The sequence below is a fragment of the Tauraco erythrolophus genome, chromosome 6 (assembly GCF_009769465.1).
Source record: "Tauraco erythrolophus isolate bTauEry1 chromosome 6, bTauEry1.pri, whole genome shotgun sequence".
NCBI lineage: Eukaryota > Metazoa > Chordata > Aves > Musophagiformes > Musophagidae > Tauraco > Tauraco erythrolophus.
The window spans coordinates 18,847,578-18,871,426 of NC_141470.1; the positions used below are offsets into that span (position 1 = coordinate 18,847,578).

Genomic DNA, 23,849 nt, shown 5'->3' on the forward strand with positions numbered 1-23,849 from the left:
AAGAAGGTGCTGAATAATAAGAAGGATAGTTAATGTGAATCCGAGCAATCCATCTGGTTAATTGCACATGAAAGTCTTTTCAGTTTTCTTGGAAATGACAAAAACTGTTTCAAGTTAAAAGGAGCAACTGGCAGCATGGTCTGTGTTTCTCAGCAGTTTCAGAGCTGAGTCCTCTGGCGAACTAAAATGGTAACATGCTCTACTCTCCCTCGCTTATAGACATTGTATTGGAACTATGAAGCAGTAGAAAAATTTAGGAGAATTATTATAACATTGGATTTATTTTAAAATAAATTTTCAAGACTGTTAACATGCTGCCTGAAATTGACTTTCTAATATTTTGCACACACACACAAAAAAAGAACGAGATTGCAAAGATTTTTGACTGAAGATTTTGGTAATTGTTCTCCCCAGAGATGCAAGGCTGACTCATGGCTGGGGGAATGTTTCGATTTTCCTTTCTACATCCCACTGTGGTTGAACACATGCACTGTCCCTGAGTGCTGATGGGGAGGCTAATTGCCTTCCAGAGCTGGGGACGGCTGGGGAGAAGTACGGTGCTCCGAGAGGAACATGCTGTCTTCTGTTATGGATGCAGGAGGTGCCCTCTGTGCTGGGGAGTGGAGTCTCTGCCAAGAGGCAGGTCTTTGCTACCCAATGCGGCAGTGGGTGATCCACGTTTTTTTAGCAAGCTTTTGTAAGTACATATTTTGGAATGAGATCAGATATGATTCATCTGTGGAGACGCTATTTACCAAGATTAGAAGATAGTACTGTGGAGTTGTTCTGATGGACATACCTGGGGACGGGCTCCAGGCCAATTCTTTATACACTTTTCCTTGTCTTCATTGAGGTTCAGCCCAGGACATGCATGTCCCTTGACTCTAATGTAATCAGAGGGTACCAGAGTGATAATCTTCAGCCCTATCATTGTTCCCTTGCACAGCGTCCTCTGATGGATGCTCCAAATACCCTTCCACTGGAAATGTCTACTTTTCAAAAGGTTGCTTTAGCGTTCGTTTCCATCTTGCTTAATAACACATCAGTAACAGTAATGTACTGATACGGGTTACTTCTAGTGACATATCATAATGTGAAATTACAGTTTGGGTAATCTATTTCTAAAATATTATGGGTAGCTACTAAGTAATGACTAAAGTGCTTTACACACACACACGCACGTACATCAAAGCGTTTCTCATTAGCGTTGCAGTGAAACAGTTTGACACTTCAGTTTCAGTACAACACAGCTAGGAGATGCTTTGATCTAAGTGCTGAACTACTCCTTTGCAACAAACAGGACACACTTTGATGTAGTAAAAAAAAAAGAGATGGAAGTTTCATTCAGAATTAAGTTTTCCATCCTGGATTTTTTTTTAGATTTATTTTTTATGACATGAAATATTTGGAAGGTAGCGCTTCATCTATGGGGTCATGTCTCCTTCCTGAAAGTGCGGTCCACGAAGCTCCAGTATGACCCTGTATATCCACCTCAGTATGAGAATTGCATTAGGGGACACAGTACCTTTACAGTTGTTAAGCTAAGGTGAAAGCACAGCAAATTTGAGATAGGAAGCTAAACTTATTTCCACTACAGTATGGTCTACAGTATTGACACAGCCAGGATTGGAGTCTTGAAAAATTCCTCTCTGGACAATTATGCTTCACAGAGTAAGTCTGATGTCTGTGGTCAAGGACGCTTTCTCTTTGTCCTTGCCTACATAACCGTATGCCATGAAATAGCTGCTGTAGATAGCTCCAGGGCTGGCAGTGATTGGTAAAGGGATTTCTTTGTATACTGTCTACTATTTTAATGGCTTTTAGTGGAAGAAGCAATTTTTTTAAAATTCTTTTTTTTTAGTATTTTTGAATTAAGAGTCTCAGTTAACCTGAAAAATAAATACATAAATATTCATTTCTTCCCAGGAAGCCTAATTCTTACCTGATGTCTTTGATATAACTCTTAACAACTTTAAAAGAGGCACTTTTGACTAAAAGCAATATAAATGAAGGTAAAAATTTAAACTTTGATGAGAAAGGTTATAAAATATGAAAGCTATTAAAGCAGTTCAGAAGATTCTAGTCCCACTTCAGAAATGGAAAAAGATTCTATGAGTGCTTAGACCACAAACACTCTATTGTGGTGGTCTTTTTAAAAGAATTCAAACAAGGGAGGAATGATCACTGGCATGTGCAAGAAGTCACAGAACTTGTTCATGCATTTGCCAGCAGAGCATCTGTGAGTTGTTTGGCTTTGAAAAGGTGGGAATACTTTTCTGGAATAGTCAGAGCAACCAGAAAAACAGCCAGCCTAGGACAAAAGCCTCAAAGCATATCCAACAAAAAGGAAGCTGTTGTGTTGTTTGATGTATCCAATACTTCCTTACGCTAAGATTGACAACTTTTTAAACCTTGTAGTGTCACCTGAACTTTTTATTCTATACCAGAAAAAAAAAAAAAAGGAAAGAAAAAGAAAACAGGAAGGTATAAAAATGGATAAAAGAACAATAAAAAGCAGGCAAGGGCTTATTGCAAAATATATCTTCCTTAAAGCATTTTTAGAAGCACTGTCTTCATATCTTTCAAATTGTTTCCTCCATCCAGTGTCTCCCACTGGACCATTAAGGAGGCCAAAACAGCCTCAGTAGCTTACTTGCGTACATAACAGGCAAACACCACCACCCTGAAGATGATCTCTTCTAATTCATCTTCAATTTGCTGAGCAAATGACCTGACATCGGTCCCGTGGAGCCCTTCCTCATAGCTGATGCAGTCTGTTAGAGTTATTACTGCTGCTAGTGCAAAAGTGCGTCAGCTGACAACATGATGTCTCAAGAGGGCACATCTAAACAGGAGGCCAGTGTCCGCAGAGCAACAAGCAGAGGGAAAAGTGAAGGAAACATGGAACAGGTCTTTAAAATACCTGCAGTGGCTTGGGAGGAGACAGCTGCCTGGAGAAAATTAATCAGAGGGAGGCAACCCCCTCCTTGGGAAACTGTAGGAGACACAAAAGGAAGAATTTCTCAGGCCAGGGCTCTATTGACAGGAGCACAGCCAGGAGACTGAGGATGGTGATTATCCCCCTTTACTCAGTATTCATGGGGCCACATTTGGAATATCGTTTTCTGTTTTGCACCCCCTTAAAACCAAGAAAAACATCAATAACCTGCAGCTTCATCAGCAGAAAGCCATTAGGATGCTCAGTGCTGGAGCACTTGCCCTGGGCAGGGAGGCTGAGAAATGGGGCTTGTTCAGCCTGGAGAAGACACAGCTTCACGGAGACCTAGCAGCAGTCCTCCCAGCACCCACAGAACTTATTGAGAAGAAGGAGCTGGGATTTTACAGGGATGCAGGGAGGGGAGATGAAAAACAGACAAATTGGAACAAGATAGGTTCCAACTTTTTCCCCATGAGGAATAAGCCCAGGGAGTCTGTGTTGTCTCTGTCCTTGGAGTTTTCCAAGATCTGCCTGGATGCAGCTCTGAGCAGACTGGTTTGCTCTCATGGTGGTCCTTGCAGCAGCTTGGACCAGAGACCTTCTGACACCCCAGCCAGCCTGAATTAGTCCAAGATTCTGATGCATGATTTAGCAAACCAAAACAAACCCCTTCAGCACAGTTGTCACAGATTCCTTCCCTGTTTTAATGGGAGAGATTATGGCTGTCTGCCTTTGAGGTAGTCAGCTAAACATCATCTTTCATAGATTCATAGATTCATAGATTTCTAGGTTGGAAAAGACCTTAGAGATCATCGAGTCCAACCATCCCTAATCCCCATTAAACCATATCCTCAAGTAGCTCATCCACCCTATTCTTAAACACATCCAGGGATGGGGACTCAACCACCTCCCTGGGCAGCTTATTCCAGTGGCTGACAACCCTTTCAGAGAAGAAATACTTCCTAACATCCAACCTGAATCTCCCCTGACTAAGCTTATGCCCATTTCCTAGTCAGTGGAGAGAAATAGATAGTACTAATGCATGATGCATCTTCTCCTAAGGAGGCATCTGAAGTAGGTGTTAGATAAATTGTAGCCTGAAAACACCCAAGTCTCCGTTGATGGTAAATGAGGACCAGATAACTGTCTGTAATATGCATGTATCTAGACATTATAGACATCTAAAGCTAGATGAGAAGTGTCTCACTCTATAATATTTTTACTTGAAGGGCTTTCGATGTCTTTTGTGGGAATCAAGATTGATGTGGGAATATTGGATACAATTACCCCTCTACAGCTTACTTCAATAGTATAGGATGAGCAACTGGTGATTATCACCTGTTGGAAACTCAGACCTTTAGAAATGATTTCAAAAATCAGGAACAGATTTTCTTCTGCCGTAAATAGAGGACAGCAGGATAATGCCACTTGGCTCCTTTTTTTTTTTTTTTTTCCCCCCCAAAGGCAAAAAGAGCCATGCATACCGGTTGGTATCTGACTGCTAGCCAATGGCACTGTAATAATATAGCTAACTCTTAGTTTAATGTTCACCTTTCCGTAGGAAGGAAATGTCATTAAAAGTTAGGTAGCAGTAGAGTATGAATGCAAGTGCTTCATTGTAAGGTCAAAATCAAGGTAACTGGAAAAAAAAAAGAATGGTGAATTTGGTTAATGAGGCTCCTGTGAGGTCCTTCTGAAATACTCGTGAAACACAGGAAAGACAGTTGTGCCGCCCCAGATACTGGTGCGATTCTGCTCTTATGCTGAGCGCATCCCCTGCAGACACAGCCTCCCTCACTTGTTGGTTGCTCTGCCCAACAAGTATTTTCAGTTTGGCAGAGGTAAGGCTGCCAGTCTTTGTGAACCAGCAGCTGATGACTTTACCCTCAGCCATTTTATTTCTAATTCTATAAGATAAAAGCTGAGATATAGTAATGAAATGCACACGGAAATACACTTAAACATGTTCGCTCAGTAGTGCTGGTTCTTTCCTAGATATGCCTTAGAGAGTCAGAGCTGGCTAAAGTGGAAGATGACTGTAAATATTCTCTTATTCCAGTTCCTTCTTGTCTGTTAGTAGCTTCCCCCTTTCATGTTTCTTGGTACCCTGTGTTTATCAGTCCAGCAGGATGATTCTTCAAGAGCTTCTTTTTAAAATATGGGTGTACATGACTGGTTTAAATCAAATAAAGCCAACATCTTTATGGCCGTACCTTTTATCAGCAGTTGAAGTGACCATATTGGATTGGATTATATTTTAGGTGTGCATTTGGATGCATTTCTGAAACAGCTGTATGCAGCTGGTGATGTGATTTGAACTGAAATTATTTTGATGACTGAAAATCTGTGAGGCCAGAGATCAGATTTTCAGTTACTGAAAAATGAGATAGTTTTAACAAGAAAATGTCCATAGGAGCATAAGAAATGAACTCTTCTTAAGAAAAAAAAAGTAGGTATTTTGGCTTTGAGTTAAAGACAATAAGCTTTGCACCTAAAATACTGGTGAATTTTGGGGAGGTATGCTGGGTAACTGAAGGATATAAGTAACTAAGGCATCTTTTTTACTGAATTTAATAAATTGGAAGATTGGCTGTAGGATTTCTAAGTTGGCCCAGGTCAAGAACCAAATGAAATAACGTTGTGCAATTTCACAATATTTCACAATCAGTGTATCTGTGAAAACCTTGTTTTGGAAAGCCAAATATTTTATATTCCGTTTTGGTAGTCCCAAGTTCCTTGACAACTGTGTGCCGCATATTTTACTAGTATTTAGTGTTCGTCTATTTTAGAGCGACCATTGGCCTAAGTCACTGTCAGGCAGTAACCATTTTTTTTTATCGACTCTCAGGTGATTTAAATCTCACGGACTGAGACATATTAGGTGCTTTCATGTGGCCCTGAGAATAATTTCCACTGCCTGTTACCATTTGTTGGCATAGGTAATTTTTCCTACTGTGGAAAAGCTTTTCCACAAGCTTCCCCTGCAAAACTTTTCTCACTTGTATTGTCTGATGTTCATGGCTATACCACCACTGCTGTTGTCCTTGTTCATGACGTGAGTCACAGTTGTCATATTGTCTGGAGCAGCTCACCTCACCCAAACTTTGATCTGAATCTAGTGTCCATGATGTAGACTGTAGTCTTTGTATAGAGATTATATGGTCCTTGTGTGAGAAGGAACATAACCAGTGCAATTAGAGAAAAAAAGTCTGAAGGAACGGTGCGTGTATATATATGCACCCGTAGTCTTTCTCCTAAATGCATAAGTACATATAGGGCACCTTTTTTCAGAGATGCTCTCTTGTTTGGATTCTTGATGTTCTGATGTTCTGCATACCATAAATTAAACTCATTTCACTGATAATGGAGCTCTGAAACAGAGACTCTACATGCACATATATGCATATATAAAAGCTCTTTGTAAAATGGTAATATTCTGTATGTTCATTCATTAATCTACATACTATCTGAAGTATATACTGAAGAGCTGCTAAAGGTTTGTGTAGTATCAAAAATTTCTGATTACAAACGAGCAGAAATGCAAAGACGTTTTCAAGATCAAACACAGGGGCAATAGTAGCACCAGTGTTAAACCTCAGGTAGCTGTTGCTTCTAATGCTCAATTTACTGACCTAATTGAGTCTAATTTACTGACCATTCATTGAGTCTTTGGAACCACTCAAAAACCCCAAGCACTAATATTTAGATCATGGAGCTGTTTGAGATTCTACAAAGTTCAAAATGATCCTTCTAGTGCAATAAAACCTAGTTTTATGTGCCAGCTTTTGCAGATGTGTTTTGGCAGAACAGTTGTATAAGTTAGTGCATTTTAAGAGAGTAAATTACAACATGGTATTGAAATAATAAAATCAACTGTTATGAGCAACTCCTAACTTTGGGAATTCTGTTGAAAAGCAACTACTTTAAACTTACATATAGTAATAGTTAATTCTATGAAATGGGGGGCACAAAACCAATTTGGATAAATGTGGGGGTTTTAATGAGTTGGAGGTCTTACTCATGCAATAAGCGTTGACGACTTCGTTCTGAATAATCAAACCCCTTTTAGATAATCAAATAAACAACGTTTTGTTATATTTTTACTTTTTTACAAAGTATTGTAATATTATGTAATATTTAGGAAATGTTTTGAGATCACAGGATGAAAGATGGTATAGAAGTGCAATGTATTTGTTGTTATTAACATTTGATGAGTCTCCCGGCTTTTCTTTCAGGATTTTCTACTTATTTCAGTTGCACGTTTTTAATTGCTTAGTGAAATGATGTAGTCATATCTCAGAGTTGGTTTAATTGGAATTATTGATGTCTGAAGCAGCACCCAGGCTGGGAAAACTGGGGTTTGATCAAAGTCTGCAACTAATGGTTTAGTGAAGTTAAAAATTCAGTCTGTAATTAAAAAATGAAAGAGAGAGTGTGCGCTTTCAAAATGCACATTTTATGCTAAGGAAACAGTCACTTCTTATTTACTTGGAAATACACATTGCATTATTTAAAAAGAAGGGTAACGGTAATGACTGAAGTTTTTAATTCTGAGTATTTGTTGAGTTTTTCACCTGGAATATTTTACTGGATGCAACACTGTGCTTTCAAACTTGCTGATATGTTTTATTCTCTTTAGTTATATTTAGGACTGTATGTAAAATGGGAAGTTCATTTTAAGATGGGTTTCAAGATTTTTTTGTTTTGTTTTTTTTTTTTTTTTCCTAATGGAAACAAAGAATTTTGAATTTTCTATGGGGGATTTTTTTTAGCTTGATTGATAAATGTTTACAATTTTTAAGTGTCTTATAACATATAAAACAAGTAAGTTTAACATTAAAATGAATTCTGATTCGAGTTGATGAAAAAAACAGAAGATATTAAGCAGTCAGTATTATCTTTTGAAAGTCTGTGTCTCGGCTTATTGACTACTGAGGATGGACAGGAGAGTTAAGCATCTCTAGTCAGGTGGGATGAATCCTCGCCTTCATTCTGAATGCGTTGTGAGATACATGGACTGTTGTGTTTTTTTATCAAATTCTACTAGATTTTTTTTGCAACATTTTGACTCTGATGATTTAGGGCAATGAAATATGGTGCTGTCCAGGTTCACTGGGAATATGCACTTTTTTCATGTTTCTCAAACTTACTGGATTGTGCATGGGAAATCACAACAGCAAACTGCTTTTTATGACTGTGCACATGACATGATGGAGTTTGGAACATGGATAAATTTATTGGCACTGAGGGGACAGGGAACAGATGGAAGGTGGTGGGATTGGTCAAAGTTCAAGCAGACCAAAACAGAGAATGGTTTTTACTTGCATTAGGAACTATAAGGCTACATAGAATGGTTAGAGTTGGAAGGGACCTCAAAGATCATCTAGTTCCAACCATGCTGCAAGAGTCTTGATTTCTCTTCTTAAACAACCCTGCCAGTCTTTTGTTATTTTATATCTTTCATGTAGGGTCTTTTTGCTTACTCTTCTTATTGTCAGAAATAAATATACACCTTCCAAGGTGGATGGGGATCTTCCATTGAATGAGAGCTGTGTGGAAGACCCACCACAAATTTTATCCTTTTTTCGAAACTGTGTTCATAAATTCTCCAAAAGTATGTGTTTTTATCATTTGCACTGTATTGATTAGCAGTTCCTGAACCATTTTTCCCCCTAATTAAGAATGCAGAGAGCTTTACGTTATTCTGCTTATGATCTCAAGAGCTCTTTTTACACTGCTTGTTTGGGGATTTTCTTCCCTGGGAGGGTTTATTGCTGTATGAATGAAAATGCTTTTCTGAAGCTGCTAATCATTTCAAGATTTAAAAAAAAAAACTAATTGAGAATATTTCCCATTATTATTAAACTCTCCGGGGTGCTATAGGGTGTGCACACTATTATAATCTAAACCTGCAATTTGGCTTTGCTTCTTGCGCCCTTTGGCACAGTGGTATACACGCAAATTTTAAGGAGAATGACTAACACTCCCCCACCCCTGCCACAGTGAAGAAAACGTGCTTTTTATCATTTTCTCATTAGCTGCTGCCTCCTGTTAGCAGTGAAATTGGTTTGACAAGTGTTATTTTGTCTGAACCATATTTGGTTATGGAAGGGCTCAAACTAATCAAAGGAACTTCCTAACATTGTGGTCTATTGGGCTGCAATATAATCTTTCCAATGAAGTGGAGGAGGACTCATCATGTGAATCATTTTAAAATTGGTTAAGGCAAATCACCGAAGAATGTATGGTAGGGAGCATTTATTCTCTGTCACAGGATGTGCTCGATAAGATAATAGGCTATTTCTATGTCTTTTTTATGTTGAACTTTAGCATTTCAAGTGCTAGATGGAGTGATATATTGGTTATGCATTGTACATAAAGACAGTGCATGAAGTAGTCTGCTAGCATTGGATAATAATGCTAAGGCTCATCAATGAAGCTTTTACACGTAGAGCTGGTGTCATTTGAATGATTCTTTTTGTGCAGTGCACTGGATTGCAGACAATTGGTACATTGGATAGAGAATGCTGTTTGTCAGTGTCCTGTTTTATAAGAGGTTACATTCATCTTTTGTAGCTCTGATGAACCAATTTGTAGCCTGCTTTCAGTTTACTTCAGCAGTTTTCTTTGGAGTGAGCATTCCTTCTGAGGCAGAATCACAGAATGACAGAATGGTTGAGGTTGGAAGGGACCTCCAGACATCATCTTGTCCAACCCTGCTCCTCAGGCAAAGCCATCCAGGGCCAATTGCCCAGGACCTTGTCCAGACGGCTTTTAAATATCTCCAGGGATGGAGGCTCCACAGCTTCTCTGGGCTACATGTGCCAGTGCTCAGTCACTCTTACAGTAAAAAAGTGTTTCCTGATCTTCAGAGAGAACCTTCTGCGTTTCAGTTTGTGCCCATTGCCTCTTGTCCTGTCTCTGGGAACACTGAAAAGAGCCTGGCTCCATCTTCTTTGTACTCTCCCTTCAAGTATTTATATGCATTGGTTAAGATCTCCCCTGAGCCTTCTCTTCTCCAGGATAAACAGTCCCAGCTCTTTCAGCCTTTCTTCATGTGTGACATGCTCCAGACCCTTAATCATCCTTGTGGCTCTTCATTGAACTCTCTTCAGTATGACCATGCGTCTCTTGTACTGGGGAAGCCAGAACTGGACCCAGCACTACATGTGTGGCCTCACCAGCACTGAGCAGATGGGGGAAGGATCACCTCCCTTGACCTGCTGGCAATACTTTGTCTAATGCAGCCCAAGTTACCATTTGCTTTCTTTGCAGCAGGGTCACCTTGTGGTTCATGTTCAACTTGGTGTTCGCCAGGACCCCCAGCTTCTTTTCTGCCAAGCTGCTTTTTAGCTGGTTGGCCCCCATCAGCTGTTTTGTTTTAATATACATCCCCATTAGGTAATTCTTCTCAAATTTTGTGATCTTGGCAAAGAATGTGCAGCTCTGTAATTGCAGCATGCCAAAATCAGTTGTCAAAAATATTTTTTTTTTAATTCCAGTTGATATATTAATCTTTGTATCAGGTATTTAATGTATTTTGATGCATAGATTTTCTAAAACATAATTCTGCAATCTGTAGTGGTTTTTGTATGATCTTACCAGTCATTGTAGATTAAATGAATCTGAATTTACAGCAGTTATGCTTTGAACTGGCTTAAAACAGCTTTGTGCATAAAAATACTGTGCTGTTAAGGACGGATTTGAATTTTTTTTTAAAAAATCTACATAATCCTGGCTATGTAAAAATATACCTCTGTGTGCTGAGGGCTTCATTGATTACAGTCTTTTGACACAATAGACTTCTGTTGATCTTGTTCTCTCATTTTATTCTAGTATGCGTATCTAATATTCTGAATAGCTGCTCATGTATAATATATGCAGATACAACTCCAGTATCACAATTTAATTGAATTGGTAATCAGGGATGAAGACACTGAATGTTCTTCAAAAACAAAGCCCATGTTCGTGAGTCATGAAGGGAGTGAAGGTTGGCCTTGCCTTTATCTGGTTATTTGAGAACATCTTTCTAGGGAATAGAGAAGCAATGACCTAAGTGACAGGACAGTGGACCTGAATTATAAAATTGAGCAGCTTTGGTTTGGGCAACTTTGGACAGTTCACTATATCTCTCTGTCTTTTGCAACCTGTAAATTGCACATTATACCTCTGTATTCTACTGTAGAAATGTTATAAACAAATCAAATACCACTGTGCTAGTGGTCTGCAGTTGCGTTTCTGTACAGAAATGCTACCAGATTGCTACATGGGTAACCTTAGCATGGAGATCACGCACTATTTTGACCTATTTCTTCCTAAGTAGGTAGACAAAGCATAGATTCAGGGTCTTGAAAAAGGGCTTTGGTATGTTTAGGAAGAGTGTGATGTCATGAGAGTATGAGAGGAGCATTCCTGGAGAGCTGTGAGTGTTGCCAGCAGGTACAAGGAGCTAGTAGGCAACGAGCTAAACTTTTGTCCTGAAGTTGTGAGGCATCAGTCCAGCAATGGCTGGAGTTTTCAAGCAGGCTCTTTTGAACTGTGTGTTCCCCGCCTCTCCCTCCAAGCCAGCTACAATCAAGCGTGATGGTGATATCCTTACAAGACATGGGAAGAGCCCAAATAGAATAAACATTGGGCTAATAGCCCTGCTGTGTTCAGGATGATGTAATTTGAAAGACGTGTTGACCATAGGCCTCAAATTTGACAGAAAGGCTCTGCCTCAGTTTGAAACTTAACCTCCTAATTGTGAAGTCAGTCTGTTTCTGGCTTGTGGAGTGATAATTAAAATCCTATTTTCAACAGAAACTCAAATGAAATACCAAATGAGAAATAGTTCTTCACCCTGCCTAGTAGATTCCTGCCATGCTTTCTGCTGAGCAGTCTGGCTGCAATTCTTATTTCCTACATCACCCAGCAATCTTTAAATATGAGAATAAAAACCTCTTGTTTCAGCTTTGATGTTGTGAAGTGACATTTATTTGGACCATCCAGGACCTTTAGGTTGCATACTCCAAGTGTGCTGCATATTTAGCATACAAATAGATGAATATGAGACTGTAAGAGAGACATTCACTAAACTGATAAAGACATCATTTTGGAGTGTGTATTAAAAATGAATTTCAGTAAATTAGATGTTATATATTAAAAGAATTAATCTTAAAAATTGCTGGTACAACTACTCTGTGTTATTATTCTGATAGCAATTTAATTCCATTTATTATTGTTAAACTCATCATTCTAAATTTGCACATGAGTTTCAGATGATTAAAAATCTTGATAATAGCAATCCAGAATTACACAATAAAGCCTGTTGCAGCTGTTCTTTAATTATAATGAGTGGTGGGCACACCTTTCATCCCTGAAAGCCATTTAGTACCATTAAACTGTTGCGTGGGTTTGATTATTCATGAATTTGAGTTGTATTCACTATCTCAACAAATTTAAAGTTTTATGGTTTACTGCTGTATCCTCAAAATAGAGAAATGGACCAAAGCCCGTACCATTTATTTAGGCAAAACTATTCTTGCCTCAGAAGGAACTGCAAAGGCCAATATAAATATACTGCAATTAAAATCAGTCTGTGAAAACAAGCGCGACTGCTGAGGAGACAGAAATATGTTATTTGGTGCTGATTGTTTGCCCAAAATCTCCTAATGAGTGAAAATGAAAGTAATTAAAAAAAGAGGCTAAATGTCAAGGAAAAATTTCCTGAGCAACTATTCCAAAGCCTGCTACTGGCTTCAGTCAGAGACAGGGGGAATCTGTATCACCTGAGACACTTAAAGCTATGAGACAAGAAATTGATGATTAAAAATGTCAGTAGATAGGGCTCAGCCAGATGTCTTTCCTGTCCTTTCTGATTTTTAGTATCTCTGGAGTCTTAACAATGAACTGACCCCATAAGATTGAGCGACAACCGTGAGCCATTATTCAAGTATAACTAAATTATACAGTTATCTGTGTTCTTCTAAGTTATCATTTGTTTAATAGCTAAATTGCTGTACCGTTGCTGTGTCGTTGGTATTCCAGTCACGCTGGGTTGCAAACCTGTGACAAGGTCAGAGTGTTGTAGGCTCTTCTACTTCACGCTGGGAAAATCTAACAGACTTTGAGGGTGGCCACTGTTGATGTACTTCTGCTTTGTATTGCCTATGTTTGAAAATAAATGCAGGCCCTTCTTGATGACTGTAGTGAACTGTCAAAGCTAATGTAGAGATTTAATAGTGTAGCCAATATAAGAGTTAATAATAAAGGACAACATTCAGCCTTCATGTAAGTTTATGTAAAACAGTAGAATTATTATTTGCTTACATCAACTGAATTTGGCAATAAAGGCAGGCAGGTGGGAGATTTTTTTTTTTTTTTTTGAGAGAGAGAATTTTTCATCTGTGCTTACCCAAAGTAGTTGTCTTTGCTTTCAGGGTTTATTTGAAGTAGTCAGATGACTCCTTTGGAGCGGGTAAGCTGTTTGCATAGTGCTGTCAGTGACATCCCTTTCTCGCTATCTCTGTCTCATGGAAGTGAGGCTCATGCCAGAGCAGGAGATGAGAAGAGGCTGTATTTTACATAGAACTCATGCCTCGGTTGGCTGGGTGAATTTTTCTGGTGTTTTTATGTTGAAGAAAAATACTTAAAGGTGGAAAACCAAGCCATAGTGCTCTGGAGTTAACTGTCAGGGTACAATTTTAATGCAGGAAGGTTGAGACCTGTGTGATCTTTTCTTAATTAGTACGTGCTTTTCCTGCTTTTAGATCTCCTGATTAACTGAGAGCTAAAGATAAGGATCTTATATTTGTTGCATGAAAAAGAGCACAGTAAGAGTTTAGTGAACAGATACTTTTATCATAGAACTCCTGTCTCATTGAAACTGTAGATTGCTAGCTATTACATGACACTGAAGAGTTTTCCTTTCAGTATTGTCACAAAGTGACTTAGACGTGATGAGGCATTAGAAAAGATTGAATTATTTTAATTTTACTTTTTCACTGGATTCTGAAGCTATTGTGTTTTATTTTGAGGTAAATTATCCTCTTTATCTTGTCTGCATAAATACCTTTATGAATAATGCAAGAAGCTGGGATAGTAAAAGTAAAAATTACAGACTTGTCCTTAAAGGACAGGATTAACATCCTGCAAGAGCTTATTCAAAACCAACTGGTGCCTTTATTCTACAATACAAATATGTGACATTTTTTAGCTTTTGCAAAGCCGTTATGGTGGAGTGTTGCCAGATCCATTAACAATTCTGTACTAATGACAGTTAAACAACTGAATGAGGTAAAAGCAGGCAATGGAATGGTCTGTACAGGATCTCCTTTTACATGGATGCTGTAAGAAGGCTTGAATGAAACAATGCAAAAGTAGTTCCACGAGGGTAAGAGCAGCAATGCTTTATGTTGAATTTCATAGAAGTGGAAAGTATTACACTTAATGCAAAGGTAGTGCAGGTATTTTGTCGAAGACGACAGAAGCAAATTAAGGTCATGGGAAATTTTCAGTTCCCAAGGAAATCCTAAATTTGCTGTTTCTCACAAGCACTCTGTTTTAGACTATCTAGCTATTAGCACCGATGTACAGAAAGCCTATACGTATTTGTGAGTTGGTGAATGTGTTTTTACTGACTTTTGTGAGCATGACTCAGCTGTGTGGGATGACAAGGTGAAGAAGTGCATGTAAAGAGTCGGGCTCCTCCATCCATGGCAGAGTACCTTGATGCTGCAAGAAGGCAGAGCCTCGAGCCCTGAGAGCCGTGTGCTCACTCTGCTGCCAGGAGCATTGAGGGCAGGCAAGACCTAAATCATGGGAACACAGCCAAAAAATATCCACCCGTCGTTTCCTCTGGCCTGTGTCATTACAGAATTTCTGAACAGGTTTTTCTGTGCTCCTTTGAAGAATGATTATAATTTTTGCACTCTTTTCACTCTCAGGTCAGAGGTAGACACTTTCATTTTAGCTTAACATAACTTTATGAAGAACGTGTATATAGTGTATTCTGGTAAGCATCTGCACACATAAAACACACACACACACACACACAAATAGTGCATATATAGCTCAAATTCTATAGCAAACCCCAAAACCAGACTTCAACAGAAAGATATTCATCCTGAGCAAGTACATAAATATAGGGCTAGGATCTAAACATGGAAAGCAAAGATGAAGAAAGGTGAATTCATTCTAATTCTCTGAACTGGCCATTATGTATAGCAAGATCTTCCTATGCAAAATAAGTCCTCAAAAAGGTGTTTTCAAAAGCCATCATATGTTCAGATGGAAATGATCTATGAGGTGAACTAAGTAATGTCACAGTATATGACACACCATTTTATAAAGCTGTAATTTACAGTTCTCTCTCGGTGTTACGAACATCTTAAATCATTCTGAGTTTCTAAAAAAAAAATCCGTATTTTCCTATACCTGCAGAGATATGTTTATACATCTGCTAAAAATAACACCCAAGACCACAGGAGAAGCTTACAGACCTAATCATAATATTGTCTCCCCTTTTGCTCTTTGTGTACATCATTTTAAGGATGGGAATAAGAAACTGCAATGTGTTAGGCAAATGGAAGAGCTGCTAATGGTTTTTCCCTGTTCATACTACTCTTCATGCATATTGTATTACATGGTGCTGTTAATGACGTGTTGCCAAAGGAATACTAACTTGCTGCAGAAGCAGGGGAAGGGTTGCTTACTCATTACCCTCCCCGCACTATGAGCCCAGCTCGTCTCTAGCACACACACACCCACAGAGACAGACGTGCACATGCAGCAGAAGGCTGGGCTGAGGAGCAGGGAGGAGTGCTGAGTTTAACCTAGAGAAGAAAAGAGCAGGACACCTCCCAAAAGCTGGAAATGGCTTTGGAAGAGGAGAGGTAGTGGTAGGGAGCAGAACTTGAAGGATTTTTTTTTTTTTTTTAAATAGCTGCTTCTTCATCAATGGTGTCTTTCATAGCAGGTTTTCTCAAAGTAGCCAGCGCAGCACCTCCTTTTCCCTTGCCTTCTGTCCCTGGCAGCAGTAGGGCAGGACTGGTGTAACTCCACTGATTTAAGGAGATCAAGGAAGTAAAGGAAAAACGTATACAATTCAAAGCAAGTTCTTGTTTTCCCACCTCTCCTGGTGTAAGAAATTGGTTTGTGTCTCCCTAAACATCAGTGGGCAAAAGCTATAGGCAGGTACTATACTGCTATACAATGAAGTCATCTAGTCTTGAGATAGTTCTATGTATTATTTTACTTTTCTCACACAATCTAGAGACACTCATACGCTGACACACTTCTTCCATTAAGTAAACTGCTGCCTAGTTTTGGTGTTCTGGCAGATAAGCTTTCTGAAAAGTAATCTACCAGTCAATTAGTATCCTACACCATGAGCCTAAATCAAATACACTTTCAAAAGGGCTCAAGTTTAGAAATGAACTTTAGGAAAACTCTATTGATTTTGTAAATTAAAAATGTAAAATTGAATGGATAGAGGTCCAGTACAGGGCTAACCTGAGGAAGCAGTCTTTAAACAGGAACACTTTCTGATTCAACACTGGGACAGAGAAGAAAGCAAGAAGGAAGGATTCATTTGCAATTGACCTGCAATAGCAAAGTCATTCACTTACCAAATAGGATTAAAGTTGTTCCATCAGCCACGACATGTGAAAAGATCATGGTTATAAATTCGATTTGCTGTAACGAATTGAAAGTGTCTGAGCTTGCAAGCAGCACTCATCGTTGATGGACAGCTAGATTTGTGCAGTGTTTTAACACTAAAATTAGCTTCTGCAACATAAAAAGTACAGAAAAGGTGGCAGCAGTGACAGATTTTAAAGCATTAAAAAATTGGCTATTGTTAGATGGAAGCTGAATAAAGCTAGAAATAAACAGTGGTTATAACCCCGTTATGTAGATAACTTGCTTCATTCTTGAGTGAGGGTGAACACAAAACTGGACAAAGGCATGTGTTTAGGTTTCTCAGCCATATTTCAACAAGAGTAAATATTGGTACTTAAACGAGGAAGAATCGAACTTTTCTATGGTATTGCTTGTCAGATGTAAGAAAATGGAATTGTATTGAAGGATACTTCATTCAAATCAATTTCAACTTACATCAACATGACTCCACTGCAGTCCATGAAACCATATTGGTCTATGTACTTTGTAAATGGAGATAAAAGCTACGCTCTGTGGTTACTTAATAACCTTAACTCAGTCTTACGTCAGGACAATGAGACATTTGTGCTTTGATGCTTGCAGAACCAAATGCAGTTTCAAAACGTATTTTTCCCAAATTTGTGTTTGATGTACATGATTTTGCGCATATTTTAAACGTGCCAGTTGCCAAGAAAAAAATCTCAGTAGGTGAAAATGGCTACTATTTGTGAATAATTTGAGATTCATTTTAATTGATAAGGTACCCAGCTGAAAAATGTCCAAGATATAAAAAACTAAAAAAAATAGCTTGAGCTAAACAGAGGAATGAAAATATAATAGCTTTTAAATTACCGCAAGGTTAACATATAATTAATTTGCTAATTTTAATTACAGTCTCACAGAATGTGCTGAAAAATGCTCAAAAGGGAGAAGCAGCCAGGCACTGGCCGTGATTAACCAAGGTTACTAGCAATTATGAGGTCTCTATTAACCACGTTACGGAAATTTTGAAAACTCCTTTATAAAAAGAGCACATTTAGTGAAACTCAGCAGGGCATTCCTCTTGCTGTACCTTTCCATTGCTACAGACTTGCTGTCATTTGCCTCACTCTTTTCCGGCTAAATGTTTTATTGCAGCTGAAACACGGACTGCTTTTCCTGTTTGTCACAGTTATACGTGTAGCGGGTATTTATTTTGATCATATAAACAGAAGAGATTAACTATTGTTTGCAAAGTGCTCTGAGCACCTTAAGTGCTGCCAATATCGCAGCTGAACACTAGAAACACAAATCCTGAAGAAAATGCTTTTTCTTTCCAAGATGTCCTGGGCCAAGCAATTTGTAAAGCAGGAATATTGCTGAAACTGCCTTTTCAGTGGAGAACCTTCTCTGCCATGCTTTATACGCACAGACAAATGTAACTTCCGAGTTAAAAAAAACTGAAACAAAGAACAAAAAAATCTACATTTGCTTTGCGTTTTAAGCAAATCATGGTGTAAACGAATGTCTCGTTTGTATCAAATTCCGTGATGTATTATTGTTCATTTTACTGTTCTTATGTGAGTCATGTTTTAAGTGTCTGTTGTTTGGAACTGTAATAAAGCTTGATCCATCTATTAAAGGAAGACTTTAAAAAAAGAAAAACAAAAAACAACAACATTTTTTTTTTAAAAAAAAGCAAACCTAAAGCATTGATGTCAAAGGAAATTAATTTCCTGGCTGGCTTGTGTTTTTCTCTGAGGCAGATATTGATGAGTGTGCAGAGGGGATCATTGAGTGTCACAACCATTCACGCTGTGTTAACCTCCCAGGGTGGTACCACTGTGAGTGCAGAAGCGGTTTCCATGACAATGGAAGCTATTCTCTTTCCGGGGAGTCCTGTGTTGGTAAGCAATGATCAGCATAGCGCTTTTTTTCCTCCTTCTGCATGGTGTTATAAAGTGACTATTGAGACACTGTCCTGAGCAGTTACTGTGTTTAAGGCTAAAATGAAAATGCAAGCGAGTGTGTCTGTGTTTGTCAGCATCCCCAGCCACGCAGCGTGGGTGCCGGTTCAAGACGCGTCACCTTTTTGAACGGTTATTACAGGAGGGAGGCAGTTGGAGATCCAAAGTGTGACTTTCTGTGCTTTGCCATTTATCATACTAAGTTGCTGTAAAACCTGAAGTGAAGGTAGGCTTTCTGGGGAGCATAATAGGCCACAAAAGGGGAAGAGTTGGTTTTCTGTTTTTAAATTTCAGCAGAGCGATATGAGAACACATTTGGGATATGTCTGAGCTGCTTTGATTTGTTTGTTTTGCATTGTTTGGTATCTTCATCATTTTATTTTTAGAATTATGCAAATAGCATCAAGCTCTCTATGCACCACATTTTGAATAAGGCCCTGAGAGCATGAACAGAGAGGAATTTTTAAAAAAAGAAGAGTGCAGAGGAGTTTTGGGTTTTGGTGTTTTTTTTTTTTTTTAATGGGAGGACAAAGAATGAGGCTCTATGAGGATTTAGTGCTGGTTCTCGCAGTCTCAGTGCCCTTGTCTGGACATAAGACTTTGTGTGCCACTACAGCAAGTAAGCAGTACTGAAATGACAGTGAAGATAGTAATGGTGGCTTACCTCTGCCTTACAATTTTTTTCACCCTTTCACTTATTCTTAGAAGCCTTATACATAATTTCTATAGGACATTTCATCAGGTGAGTGCAAAATATTTAGAAAGGATTCCATTTTAACTTCTATAGAGATACAGATCAACTTCTCATAGTTCTATGTCCTTTCCTTGGAATTTCACTTACGTCATCTTTACTCAGTTCTATGAATTTTGTATAAAAGCTTTTCTGCTGCTTCTGTGAAATACTTTTTTTTTAACACTGTAAATTTAATTTATCACATCCATAAGTGCAAAGGGCTCTTTCTAAGACTTAAAGTATACAATGAAAGTAAAAAACGTAAAAATTTATAATAAAAATACATAAATTTATATATAACTTGTAACAAACATTCCCATCTTTTACAAATTTTGGCTGTTAGAAGTTCTTGGAATAAGACAGTATCATGATTTAAAAATGCAAAGGAACAATAATTATTTTCAAAACTGATATTTTGTAGATTGTCCAGTTATATTAGCCTTTTACACATTACCCTAAGCTGACGAGTAGTTCAATAAAATCGCAGTAGTGAACTTTCATTGCAGTGGCTATGTGAAAAGTGGCAAATTTTATGGCATTTTGTGACTTAATAAATGCAACATGGAAATCATATATTTCCAAACAGATTCTCAAATGTTAAAAGTTCTCCTCTGGTTTATTTAAATACTGTGAAAGGAATGATGGACAGAGCAATGTTGAAAATACTTGAGAAGTCAAAGCAACATGACATAACCTTCAAAAAGCCTCGAGGCAGTTGAGAAGAGGCATTTGTAGTGCTCTGGATGCCTACCTGCCCTGTTTGCGTGGTGAACTCCATCCCTTGTCAGGCTGACCTTACGTTGCTGGTTTGGGACGAAGATGATCTAAGGCTCAGGGTGGTCTCTGGAGAAGACAGGCACATATACAAGACTCTGGTTTTGGGTGGCCCATAGCTAGGTTCAGTTGCTGAAAAGGTCAGTATTGCTTGCATTGCATCACTGTTAGAGGGAAGGGCACTTGGCTTCCTCACTGTATTCTTTGGAGGCTGAAGGGATGAGTTTTCCTGAAAACAAACTGCCCTCATTTTGACCTGCACAGTATGCTGGAAGTTCATAAGGTGAGGTGCTCATCGTACCATATGCAAGTTGTAAACAGAATGTGAAATTAGCAGGGTTATTTTAACGAAATAGCTTTTCTGAACCATCTGCTGCAGGGTACCAGTGAGAAAGAGAATAAACCAGTTTAGTTTATTTTATTGTACTGGTTAACCAATTAAAAATAAATTGAAAGATTCTGCTAACCGATATTGAAAAAGAAATTTCAAACTGTGATGTTTATGTTAAAGTGCAACTAAGAATTGGTTAAAATGACAGATAGATAACACTACACATTCTAGCTAAAACTTAGTTTCTTGAACATCGACTTCCATTGCATTACAGAGCTTGTTTGTATGGTGGAGTATTTAGAGCGAGGGCCAGTGGCATTCACTCTATTTCAGATCACAGAGGATTCATCTGCTTAGAAAGAGCGTTTTGTCCTGGTATATTTTACAGGCTGCAAACTGAAGTCCTTGTGGGTACCTGAGATGGGTTTGGACCATTGCCCTTCAGTATGTTTTGAAACGTTTCTTCCTCCTCTCTGAAGGACAAAACTTGGAGAACAATAAATAGACTAAGAACATAATTAAAAAAAGGTTAAACCCTCCCCCACAAAATAATAATAAAAATAACAACATATGAAAATCATAAGGCAGTGGGAGGGAGCACTCAGCTCTGACAGATTGCCCAAAGCCCAGGCAGCTGGTTGCTTTTGCTGGATGCATTTGTGTATCTATTGATTAGCCCCCTTTCCTTCCGTTTATATGTAGGTGGTCTTGGAGCCGAGTCATTGCTTGCAGTGTCTCTGCAGTGCTTGCAGAACATTTTAAAAAAATAACATCTATTTGGGAAGTGTTGGGATACCTCAGTGCTTCGCAAAGCTTTGTTCTTATTGAGTAGGAGAGAACAGTGGAGTTTGTCACCTGGCAAGGGACAAATGTGTAAATCAATGTATGTGGCAGGAAAGGTCGTAATATTGCACCAGAATTCGGGTAATAAGGATGTATGACTTAGCCAGGCCACTTCAAGCTTGAGAAAATTCTTTTATTGCTCAAAATATAAACCAAAGGCAGCTTTGAAAAGGGAATATATTTCCATGGCCATGCTTTTATAAAAGACGTCAGCTTCGTAAGGTGATGGTGAGCAGGCACAAATTAAGAGAGTGTAATTTAATTTCCAGCAGTAATGTTTTTATGAGGCACTGGCCTTTTACAATATGTTATTAAGAATACTGCTTGCAGACAAAAGACAATTGCTATGCTAAGTTGCTACCAAAGTTTGCTTGGCAATTAAAACATGCAGACTATAGTTGCTGGGTTGTGGGTTTTGGTTTTTTCTTTTTTTAATAGGAGCTTTGCTATGCTTTAAGGTAAACAAACAAAAATACTTTATAGAGAACTGTGAGTTGTTATATGTTGCATATCCCAGTATTAAGTACTATCTACTGATACCATATTGAAGCAATTGGCATACATCGTTTTTTCCCTGCACTAAGTACCTGTTGCCAAATACTGCCACCTTGTAAGGTGATCATTGAATAAACCCTCACCACTGAATTTTCGGTGATAACCTTTAAGATTATTAGAACCAAAAGAACGGAAAAATTGGCAAAAAAAATGCCGTGTTCTGGGAAGTTAACAATGTCCCACAAAGCTTGCTCCTATCTACAGCAGAAAAATAGAAGAAAATTAAATTACACTTTTTAATCTCCATCTCTCTTTAAGTGAGATGCTTCCATTCTGTAGAGAGCGATTCAGACTCTGGAGTACAGAATTCCTGATTCCATTTTTTCATGATGTTTCCTGTTTCTGAGTCTCTATATTGTGACTTGTAAGCACAGAAAGAAAAACAGCCAAGACAGCAATCGCTGCTAATTATTGGTTATTTTTTCTTTTCTTTAAGAATCAGTGCAAATTTTGTAGGGAAGCTTAACACGGATCCTCCTCCCACCAAAATTACACAGGATTCACCACCCTGAAAGGTTGCGTAGCTAGACCTTGCTGCAGGGTTAGAGTAGCTGTTGTGGGGAAAGGGAAGGTGGAAAAAGGTGGGACTCGGCAGCTTGTGAGAGAAAACTCCACATATGTTAGGCTCCCACAAAAGTTAGGTGTAGCAGTGCTTGAGGATCAAGTCTGAATGGGTTTAAAATAAATCCCTGAAGCTTTCACATACTCCATAGTACCCAGTAGTGTTGTCGGTTACCTAGATTAGAAAGTAATAGAAAAGGAGGTTTGTTCTTTTTTATTTTGCCCCTTTCTGTGTCAAACAAAAAGCTAGACTCATCCTTTGAAACTTTTCTATATGCCTAAGAATTACTTCTCTATCTATCGTTAGAGAAGTGGTGCATAGACAGAAAGGTTTGTGTACGGCACAGAGTATCCAAGACCAACTCTAGGCACCTGCTGTTGTGTGACTTTCTTCTATTCTGCTCTTAGAATTTCTTGAAGCTCATAACATCGGAGTCTATGTCTGTGGATTTTGTTCTGCAAAATAAAAATTATCTTGCTTACTTTCCATTTAGTAAATTCTGATTCTTGTATTGTGAGAGAAAGGTGCGTTACATGTCTTCAAGGTAATTGTGTTTAGTCATTTCGATATTTCTAGAAAGCATTAGTAAATCCTATATTCAGAATCTAATTCACTATGCAATGTTCTTTAATAGACCATTATGTCTCTATAAAAGTACTATCATAAAGTATTTTCTAAGTGAAAATGAATCTGTTTAGTGATTTTTTTTTTTTCAAAGATAAGTCCAAATCACTTTGTTAGATTTAGAAAGAAGGCAAACACATTAAGTAGCAAGTTGCCTGTGAAAAATGATATGTCAGTGTTTAGTTAACTTGTACATACATTGGTTTGGGAGCCCAGCAGACATTTTTTACATTAACATTATACTGTAATGGTTTAATGTACCATAGCAGTTAAAATTAGCACATTAGTAGGATTCTTTCTTCTGCAACAGCTTATCATATTATAGAGCATCACACTGCATGACTTGCTTGCAGACGTTTATTAAGGTGCTATAGAAAAGTCATACCATGAAAACCTGAATAGCCTTGAAAACTAAGAAATGAAGTAGCTAGGGACTGGTTTTAAAATTCAGTGAAACCAAGTTAATGAATTTGTGTTGATATGTACAGTCAAGCTTGTCTTCTACCCCATTCAAATACAGTGACCATGGGACCTGTCGTAATATCTGAGGCAAATTACTTCTTGTTACAGCCAAAAAGAATGGAAAAGGAAATTGCATCTCAGAGGATTATTCTGCTCCATTTTGATTCTGATTTCTTGTCCGCCCACGTTACCAAGCTATCTTTATGTACTTTGAGAGTATATTGGGAGATGAGCACGTCTTGGGTGGTTTGTTTTCTTTCCTTTCCCATCCATAAAATGTAACTAGTTATATTGTGTCTAAAATACATATGATCAGTTACTGGTTGCTGTACATTTGTTTAAAGCACAGATTGGTAGAGTTTGAAGAGTGAAGATGATCTTGATCAGTCTTATGATAGTCCTTTGCGGTGTTTGAGGTGACATATCTTGGCAACAATCAC

At 38.3% G+C, this 23,849-nt stretch overlaps 1 protein-coding gene across 1 annotated transcript in view; it reads left to right on the forward strand.

Moving 5' to 3' along the window:
- NELL1 (neural EGFL like 1) overlaps positions 1 to 23,849 on the forward strand; it is a 299,689-nt gene that overhangs the window by 263,063 nt on the left and 12,777 nt on the right. The window contains exon 16 of the mRNA XM_086613002.1: positions 18,325 to 18,465. Within this exon, the coding sequence (XP_086469128.1) occupies positions 18,325 to 18,465 (141 nt within the window). The remainder of the gene's footprint in view (positions 1 to 18,324; positions 18,466 to 23,849) is intronic.